This window comes from Salvelinus alpinus, chromosome 7 (assembly GCF_045679555.1).
Source record: "Salvelinus alpinus chromosome 7, SLU_Salpinus.1, whole genome shotgun sequence".
Classification (NCBI taxonomy): Eukaryota; Metazoa; Chordata; class Actinopteri; order Salmoniformes; family Salmonidae; genus Salvelinus; species Salvelinus alpinus.
In genome coordinates this window covers 26,593,448-26,603,355 of record NC_092092.1, presented here as the reverse complement: position 1 = coordinate 26,603,355, position 9,908 = coordinate 26,593,448, and the positions used below count along the sequence as shown (strand labels likewise).

The following is a 9,908-nucleotide window of genomic DNA, read 5'->3' as shown; positions in this document are numbered from 1 at the left end:
CCTGATGAGACAGACAGACACCTGATGAGACAGTCAGAAAGACAGACAGACAGACAGACACCTCCTGATGAGACAGACAGACAGACGGGCATTAGACATCTACGTGCTATCTGGAAAAACCATGGGCTGTTTAAATTAAGGTTTAATAGGTAACACTTTCCTGTAGGAAGAAACACCTCATACACACACTTTCTTTTTCATCCATGCACTTTCTCTCGGTTTCTTTTTCCTTTTAACTTTCACTATGTATGTCTAATGTGAATCCAGATCAATCAAAACAGTTACACAACAGAAAGCAGTAGAAATGTAAGGAGTATTGAAGTGTCATCATTTCTTCGTATTAGAGTTTTGTTCAATGAATCACTCCAAATCATAACCTTTATTTACAAATTTATATTTGATTAAATATCTGTTGGTACAAGGTTACTTCACAGAACCGATGTGCAATCATCCTTACATAGAATTCAAATGACAGTCACATGACTGTTGAGTACTGAAGAAGGGTGTGAAATTGTGAAAAGGCAGAAATCATCTTAAATTATCCAGTGCATCTTCCACAGTAATTTGGCTCCTTTGATGCACTGATACTGTAGGTCCATTTCAATGCACTGCAAGGCAGAGGGGATCTCCAGAGAGGGTGCAATGCATGGAAGGTGACCTCAGGTGACCTCATAGCCCAAGGCCATGTGTGACATTTTGACAGTGCAGGAAAGCAGTGCTGCTGTCTATTGTTAAAGCAGACCGTATCATTCCAAAGGTTTGACTTCAAAGACTAGTTCGGAATGTATTACTCTGTGAGAGGGACCAGACCCTGTGGTTCCTGCTTTTACAGGACGAGGTCACCTGCCATCATGGTCCTCAGGCTGTCCTTGGTCTTAAGTTACCTCCCCTTGTAGGACTTGGGGATACGTCCAAAATGTCACCCTATTCCCCTATTATAGTGCACTTCTTTTGAATTCCTTGTTAACCTTAGTTACCTCTCCTTGTTGGGCGCAGATACTGGTTTGACAGACTCAGGCATGGCGGAGGTATCAACAAAGTCTGTGGTGATCACCTGAGCCTCTCCCAGCCTGCGGACACACCTGTGGACTGTCTTCAGAACACGCTGCAGCCGGCGGTCCAGGGCCTGCAGGTGGGGCTCAGTAAGGACCGGCTGCAGTGCGTCTCCTCCCAGGGACTCCCTCATCACGTCACTGAGCCTGTAGCGGTCCTGGGAGAGGAGCTGCAGCCGCAGTAACGTGGAACGCTTTATACTGAGAGGTGAGGAGGGGTGGGAGAGGGGGTAGAGGGAGGGGAGGGATGGAGGTGAAGAGGGGGAGAGAGAATGAGGGAGAGATAGGCAGAGAGTGAGACTTGACTCGAGAGTTGCCATGCCAAGTTAAATATGAATATAGGCTCAATGTTGGTGTCAGTTCATCTGTGTTAGTGACTATAGTGTATGCTCTCCATATTTACATGCAGCACTGTGACAGTGGAGCCAGTATGGACATCTCATCTTGAGAATGCTTCCCAAACCTGAAACACAGGAAGTGATGTCATCATAAGGGAACTAGAAATATTCCATTGTGCAATGACTGAAGTTATAAAGCAACTCTTGTACCCACCCTCTGGCGTTGTCAAAGTGAAGAAGAAAACCTTCATCGCCAAACTTGGTGAAGATCTCATAATGGTGCCTGTCCATGTTACCTGAGGGAGAGTGCCAAGAACAAATATTCACTCACACAGGGCTACAGACAAAAGTAGTGCACTGTAATTGGGAATAGGGAGTCATTTGTGACACAGCGTGTTTATTCAATGTATAGACAAAGGTAGTGCACTACATAGGGAATAGGGTGTCATATGGAACAAGGGCAGGGATCCATCAGGGGTGATGGGTGGTCGTACATACCAATAAGGAAGTCAAAGATGGCCATGTCTATGATGTTGAGCAGTCGGTTCCCTGAGTTGTAGGGATACAGCTGCTTTATGGTGTCACAGTACAAGGGGTTCACCTCCCACCTGGTAGAGACAGGATATTAATGTTACCAAGATGTTCAGTCTGCCATATTACCTTATCAAAAAACAGTCAAATGGATAACTTTCAAAATGGAAATGAGAGGCTCCAAAATGGTATATGGGAAGAGATGACAGTAGGTCTCAGGGTTAAGTAAGAGTTGTACGCATACTCCTCCCTGCCAGTGAAGGTGTATGATCGTATCCACGGGTTGGGGATGGAGATACGAGGGGCGATGCTGAGACCGGGGAGGTAGGCTGACATGGAGCCCTCCAGCAAGTCAGGGCTCCCACACACTGCATACTCCGTCTTACACATGTACAGACACTTAGCAAAGAAACACGTGTTGTTCGCTGTTTGAAAGAGAATATACATAGATATACTGTAGATTAGTTTAAACCATCAGTATTCATCCTCACCTTTTAATCACAGACTGATTCATTAAGATCTAGGTAGCAGGTGTGCAGACTCTCAAGCCAATGTGTCTTATTATGGAACTATATTGCTCTAGTAGGGTAATGCCTACCTGGAGAGGTAAAGAACACACTCCTTAGGTCCTCATTGTGAGTGGTCAGGAGAATCTCCCCCGTCAAATTCACCAGCCTGCCCACCACCGGCGGTACCCTCCGGAAGTCCAGGATTCTAGAAGAGAGAAAGATAAGAGTTCCATTCTGATGAACGCAAACTCATACATCTTCTACTACTCAGAGTTCTAGAAGAAAGAGTTCCATTCTGAACAGAACAAACAATAGAAAGTCAGATGAACTCATAGCTCCTGCAATCTCTCACCTCAGTTGACATACACAAAGTCACAGGAATTTAATTCAACTTTACAGATTTTTATCCATAATAACGCCTATGTAATTGCCTCTGTTCCCCGCTGTGTAGTCTAGCAGTTGTTGATGTGTGGCTACAGCCCCCAGGGCCATATTTACAGTCTGACAGAATTGTGTGTCTCAATAACAGTCATCAGTGTGTGTATCTGAGACTAAATACTGGAGATGTTATTGAGGTGCTGCATATCTCACCTGCTGATTGGGCCTTATAATGATAAAGCCTCTGGTACAACACAGAGACAGAGACACAACACAGAGACATTGGTGGGAACACACAGACATACTAGACATACAGTATCTAGTCTTAGACAGTGCTGTAGTGTAGAGTCACAGTGTTCAATTCATGAATGATAACCGAGCATTTACTCTTTGTTTTTCTTCTCTTCTTTTCCACTTCGTGAAATTCGAAATTGATTAAATGGTATATTGTGAGGTAAAAATGTATGGAACGTAATAACTTGATAACTTCTTTGAGCTTTATTAGCCTACACCCATGTATATCCATCCATAATGTTGTTGTGCGTCAAGGTATATCAATCACGTTGACTTGCTGTCTTGTGTGGTTTTGGGTTGATAAGCTGTGACTCAAATGACTGTATGTGACTGATGACTCACTTCAGTTAATGTGCAGTAACCTGGAGGCATGGAGGTTAGAGAGACTTTACAGTAGACAGCAGTAATTACACCTAAGTCTGTGGGGGAAAAATGCTTGGCTTGGGAAGGAGACATGTTGAAATAGTGGAGAGGCCTTAATCTCCCCAAGGACACTCTTTCACAGTCAAAGGTATACAGAGGTACACATTTTAGGATCTGTTTGTTGGGAGGCAACTTGAGAAATACAGTATGCTTGAAAATCATTCAATTTGAAGGGTTCTTATATGCTTTCTCAGAAAATAGATTGAATCGGCGAGAGAGTTCCAGGTAAGATAAGGTTGAATAAAACTAAACTAAATAAATATGAGGAGAGTACAGGTTGCCAAGGTTACCTGTCCAGATGAAAGGCAGCAATCTCAGCATTGTGTCTCTGGAAGTCGACGAAGTAGAACAAATCATCAGGAGTCTCCTGGTCTCTCTGCTGTCTGAGAGAAGGAGATGAGAGGAAAGAGTTGCTAACGAGTGGTTCATATAACTACAGTACTGTTAAAAATATCACTACAAACCAGAGCACTCCCCCTGATTGATTTCCCCCAAAAACAATCACCTCATGGGTTTGAACATGGCCTTGCCAAAGTTCTGCATCTTCAGGGCCAGCTTGAGGTGGTATCCACTGGGCTTTACCACTGATACCGGGAAAGAGAGAGAAAGAGATCGAGAGAGACCATGAAAGATAACGAGAGAGAGAGACAGTGACGGATCAGAAATTAAATTAACTAAATGAGGCCTTTTCTCTAACCAACCACTCAGCCAACCACCTGCCCTCAGCTTCTGTGTCTCTCTCGGCAGCTCTTTGTCTCGTACAGAGAGAAAGCTTGGCAAAGCTAAGCTCGCTAAAAATCCTATCCAAAAAACACATAGTTGGCCGGAAATCTGACCCAAGTTTATTTTGCAGCTCGAATCCTTGGGGTTTCTATTTGATTCTGTTAGATATTCTTTTCTCTGCTCTAGATCTGTTTCAGCCTGGACCTGTTCCCAATGATAAGACCATAACAGAGGCTGTAATGGTTCCACAGATGGAGAACTACACTCAGTAGGGTTTCTCTAGTATGTCAGGGTATTTAGCATACGGTGGCAGAAAGCAAGGCTAACCAGTAACCATAAAGATACACACTTCTCCTGATTCCAGCTGATTCAGCTCAGTCTTCTGAAGTTCTGGCTTATTAATAGTTTACAATCTCTCTCCGCTGTGTTTAACTGGAGGGAAATCAAACAGACACAAACAAGCTTTGAAGTGCAAAGGGAACATTGTTGCTATTTCAACTGTTCAAGAAGAAGTGGTTGAAAAAGACATCAATAAAAAAATAAAAAAAGTGGGACAGAGCAATAGAAGGATTTTGGGTTCTTGGAAGTGTGTTTGTGTTTGTGTTGTTGCTGAGGTTGGAGCCACCTGTGTGTTTTTAGGGAGTGTGGTTGGAAGCTCTACAAATCTTGGAATGCAGCCGGCTGCAGGTCCCTGTTAGATGAGATTGCTGTGTGTGTGTGTGTCTGTCTGTCTCTCTGTGAGCGTGTGAGTGTGTATCCATGGTCTGAGTTGTTTGTTGCTTGAAGGTATAGCAAAGCTGTGGAGACTGCCGGTGTGTGGGCTGTTGTAGCATCTCCCCACTCTCCTGCTTCATGAGATAAAGCTTTTTAAAGAACACTCTTCCTTTGAACTAAATGAGTCTGTCTCTGCTCTCTGTCTCCAGGGATGTGACTTATGAAGATCTGGAGAGTGTGAGAAATTAAAATGATGCTAATTTATGGGGCTTGGAACCAGATGAAAACAAAAGTCTTGTCAGTGGTGCGACTGGGTGTTCGGCTCTGATAGCACGGCTGAGCACCAAAGGAAATAACAGAGGGAGCAAAACTACAAAAGAACCAGTCATGAAGATGACTGTGTCAACTGATTCTCTCTTTTCTCTCCCTGTCCTCATGGGAAACTTTTTAAGCAAATGGAATGCATCTTAGAACTGTGGTAGCAGGATTGCAAGATGATGTTATATTTATGCACCAAATGGTTGTTTTATTTAATAGAGTAAGGTTCTTAGGACTCTCTCTCTCTTTTCTGAGTTAACTGAGAGGAGTCTTTATGGAGCTTGGGCTGGCAACTGATTAAGTGATGGCTGGGTGATAAAAACCTACAGCTGGCGTTCCATAGATCAGATGTGGTGGGTGTCACCGAGATAGAGAGAGCCTGGAGGAACAGAACAAAGACCTCAGTAGCCCTAATTATCCTGGCATCTGGGAGACAATACCAGAAGCAGATGACCACAGGATGAACCCAAAGTGGCTTATGGTGCCCCCAATCTATATGGGGGGAGTTGAACCAGCTATGACTAAGCAATCTTGGTATCTGGTATATAAGGAACAGCATGGTCTGTAAAGGGTAGGCTCTCGACCCAACAGTCAAGAGTGTTAAGTCGCGGTTTCATTATGTAAATAATGAATAACGATATTGAATAAAGATGATTGTTTGACGAAATTACCAAGTCTCTATCACTTGAATAGAATATTCCACCACAGAACACAAAACACATAAATCATAGAGGAACAAAACAGAGCAGATACGTAGACAAGACAGCACTGGACCTTACCCCGGGTACAGTCACACGCTCCTTTGAGGGCCTTTTCGTCTTGAGTGTAATCTGCATAAAGACATTTCTGCAATGAATACCTATAACAATCATAGAAATGGTTAAAGCTTCGGGTCCTATAGCACCTACATGCACTGTTGACAGTGACTATAATGCAACACTCGTATGAATACCGCTTATATGAATGGTTATAACGCTCATACAACAGGTCCAACCTGCGCTGATGACGGCGGTGGACTGCATGTCCTTCAGCAGGCGGGGGATTGTGGGGTCCTCGCGGGCATACAGAGCGTAGCGATTAATGCCCAGGTGGAACTTCAGCCAGCTGGCCTCAGGGTCAAAGGTCGCTTGGTGTTCCAGCAACGTTGCTGCCTCGCTGTACAGCTTCATATGCCTGGGGGGGGGGGGGGAGAGAGAGGGGTTACAGTGGTGTTAAGGTTATGCATAGCCTTGCCCTTGCTGTACAACGTCATAATGTATGCCTGAGGGGGTGAGAGAAGCGGTCCAAATGAGGTCAGAGTTAGGGTATGCAAAACAGTGGAGTTATCCTTGAAAGCCTGTGATACCCACTGTGAAACTCATACAGTATCAAATCAAATCAAACTTTATTGAAAGCGCCTTCAAAAATACACTTGCAACATCCATGGTGAGGACAACAGTTCCTTCACCGGACCAACAATCATCCAAACCTTTAGGGTATTTCCACAGAGGAGAATAGAGTCAGCGGTAATCAGTCAAAGACAAATGCAGATTATTCTCGGAGGAAAACATTTGTAGTGGCAGCATTCCAGACAAACTAAAGCCTAGTAAACAGTCGCCACCTCTCTCTTGGACTCTCTGACTCCCTCTCGAAGCTTCCGAGCTGTTCGCCCTCACTTAGGAATCCCCCTTCCTTCCTCTCCTCCTCTCCTGACACTTCTGTATGTATCCCCACAGAAACATACACTTAAAGTAAGGGCAGGAATCACCCCGGATCCAAAGCAAACATTCAAACCATTAAGGAGGTTTGGGAAGCATGTGGCATTGGTGCACCGTTGTGCCAGTTCTGACCGCGGTGGGTGGGAGGGTTGGTTGCTTCTCTGCGTTCAAACATCATCAGTTGCTGTGGTCAGATGACAGGAGGGGTCGTCACAGGAAGGCTGACCACAGACCACTACCAGAGACCACAAACCCAGGAACTAGAAACTAGGAACCAAGCAGCTGGCTGCAACACCACATCACCTTCCCCTTTCAGTGGTCTTGATTCAAACTATTGTTGTATGCCACACACACACACACACACCATCAATCGTAGTGGTTGACTTGTAAGCCAGTAAACTATAACTGCTCTATTTCAGCCTCCAAATAAAACAGTCAAAACTTTCCTCAGAAGTCCCTACGAAAACCATCCATCCTCTTGTTAAGTCCATTTCTCTTCTGTTGACAGGCTGCTGCAAGATTTTTGCAAGACTCTAAGCCCTGGGGTATCTATTGTTATGTGCCATTTAGAAGTAAGACAAGGGGGTAGAAATCTCCTCTCTTCATATTTCTTCTGTTTTTCCACCAATGAAGCCCAAACAGGATCTCTCTGAGGGGAATGCACTGAGCTGTGATGGACAGTGTTAGACAGGAGCCAAGACAGCTACAGTCTGTTCAGCTCTCACAGGTTTAAAGGATTTCATCAGGTTTAAGGGTCTTGTTTACCTAGCACAGGGAGATCCAGACATAGGCTCTCAAATTATGTTTGAGTACTGGTTCCAGACCACCATTAAATGCTGTTTACAACATCGACTTTAAAGACATTTTATGGGGTTAGTCTTTATGGAAAAATTGCTTGCCTAAGAGAAAACGTTTTGAGTCGACGTGCTTATGCTTGAGTGTCTGTGCGTGTGTGTGAGAGAGAGAGAATAAGAGAAAGAGGGAGAAAGAGAACGGTGTGTTTATGCATGTGCCAGGGATCCACAGCCGTAATGTCAGGGACCCTACCCCTCCACCACATCGAAGCCACAGTGGGGAAACACACATGTCTCCTAACATCTCTAGTCCCACCAAAACTAAATGACAACCATAACAAAACATTGAGAAATATCTAAACTCAGGGCTGTGTGTAGTGTACTCACCTCTCCCAGCGCGAGACCTTCCTCCTGTAATACCCCATTACCTCTTCAGACTGTAACAGCCTCTCTTCTAGCACCAGCTCCGGTGTCTGGATGTTATACAGGGGTTGAGCAAACAGCCTCTCCAGCTTCGAGCCCCAATCTGTAAGGTTGTCCGTAGCTCTGACCCCCATCCCCTGGAGGTCCATGGAGGTGGTGTTGGAGGGCCAGGGGGTGGTGAGGCCGCTGTACCCAGCAAGGGTGAAGTTAGTCCCCCTGGAGGAGGGACAAATGCAGCCTCCATCATCTGGTCCTGGTTGTCTGTGGCGGAGCTTGGGGAGCAGGACGAAGTAGAGGTCAGCAGTGAAGATGGCTGTGAGGGTCACAGACAGGAGCAGACGGTCTCTCCTCAGCATCATAGCGGGGGGATGTGAGGAGACAGAGAGGGAGATGGAGGGGAGAGACAGACGCGAGACTAGAGAGAAAGACTGGAGGAGAGAGATAGTGGCTAGGGAGAGACACGGGAGAGAACAAGAAGATGGAGAGAGTAACCAAAGAAGTCTTAAAAGACAGAAGAGAGAGACCAAGATAATAAACTAGACAGTGAGACTAAAGAACGAGACCATGTAAGGAGCGAGACCAGAGAGAACAGAGAAAGAGAGTAGGTGCTGCTCCACAGTAGACAAGCCGTCACACCGCCAGCCACAGGTTGCAGGTCAGAGGTCAGAGGCTAGATCCGGGTCTCTGTCTGTGTGCAATCTTCCTGGATGAAGGTGGTCAAAGCCCAAAGCATGTGCTGGACACAGTCAATGTTCCAGGTTCCAGGTGCTTGGTTCCGTTCTGGCTCAGATCAGATGAGAGACAGTGTGTTACTCCAAGTGACAGGTTGTTTTGTGGCTCCAAGCAGAGGTCCTTGGCTGTGTGAAGAGAGCGTGTGTCCATCTCTTGTCACAGCAGAATGTAGAGTGCAGTCCAGCTTCTGTCCTCCTGGTCTTGCTCTGACGGTGTGTGTGTGTGTTTGTTACACGCCTGTTGGTGGGAGATTGGAGGTCCAAGTCCAGTGTGTGTTTCCTGGTCACCTCTTGTCCTCCTGAACGCATTCCTCTTCATCTGGACCTGGCGAACAGTGTTCTCTGAGAAAAGTGAAAGTCTGTGTGTGTTTGTCTGTATGTTTGCTTGTACATGTGTCTGAACAGATTTACAAGTCTTTGTGTATGTGTCTGAGTTGCTCTCTTTAGGTGTATGTGTGGTGTGTGTGTGGTGTATATGTGGTATGTGTGTGTGGCTTGTGTGTGCGTTGGTGGGTGTGTTAAGTCAACCGTCTCAGTGTGATTGGCTTGTCTCTGGTCATCTGTCTCCTGCTCTCCTCTCTTCCGTTGGGTGAGTCGGGTGTGAACACAACACTCTCAACACCCTCTCTCCTCTTTCCTCCTCCATTCTCTCTCCTCTCCACCTCTCTCTTGTCTCTCTCCACTCCTCCCCCTTTCCACCCCACTCCTCCCCCTTTTATTCTATTATTCTCCACCCATCTCCTGTAATCTCAACTCCTCTCACCTGTTCCTCAGTCAGATCCACTCCCCCTCTTCCTCTCCCCTCTGCTCCTCTCGGTCTTCCTCTCCTTTACTTCTCTGTTCTAGACTGCTCCCTCCCGCCCTCTTCCTCTCCTCTCCATTGCTCCCGCCCTCTTCCTCTCCTCAACACTGCTACCGCCCTCTTCCTCTCCTCTACACTGCTGCCGCACTCTTCCTCTCCTCTACACACCTCCCTCCTTTCG

General features: G+C 45.9%; 1 protein-coding gene across 4 annotated transcripts; it reads right to left on the bottom strand.

The window, feature by feature from the left end:
* Window positions 1–378: 378 nt before the first annotated feature.
* Window positions 379–9,908, bottom strand: fam20a (FAM20A golgi associated secretory pathway pseudokinase). 4 transcript variants are annotated; one of them, XM_071409598.1, is made up of 12 exons: window positions 9,689–9,908; window positions 8,159–8,642; window positions 6,275–6,453; window positions 6,060–6,110; window positions 4,031–4,109; window positions 3,816–3,908; window positions 2,520–2,635; window positions 2,166–2,346; window positions 1,889–1,998; window positions 1,605–1,686; window positions 1,456–1,515; window positions 379–1,253 (listed from the first exon to the last, which is right to left on the bottom strand). In XM_071409598.1, exons 2-12 carry the CDS (start codon window positions 8,551–8,553, stop codon window positions 974–976), a joined length of 1,626 nt encoding a protein of 541 aa, XP_071265699.1. In that variant the 5' UTR covers window positions 8,554–8,642; window positions 9,689–9,908; the 3' UTR covers window positions 379–973. The 4 variants fall into 4 exon arrangements, with proteins under 4 accessions (XP_071265699.1, XP_071265698.1, XP_071265700.1 ...); XM_071409597.1 differs by lacking the exon at window positions 9,689–9,908 and having other exon boundaries at window positions 8,159–9,617; XM_071409599.1 differs by lacking the exons at window positions 8,159–8,642; window positions 9,689–9,908 and adding an exon at window positions 6,881–7,526.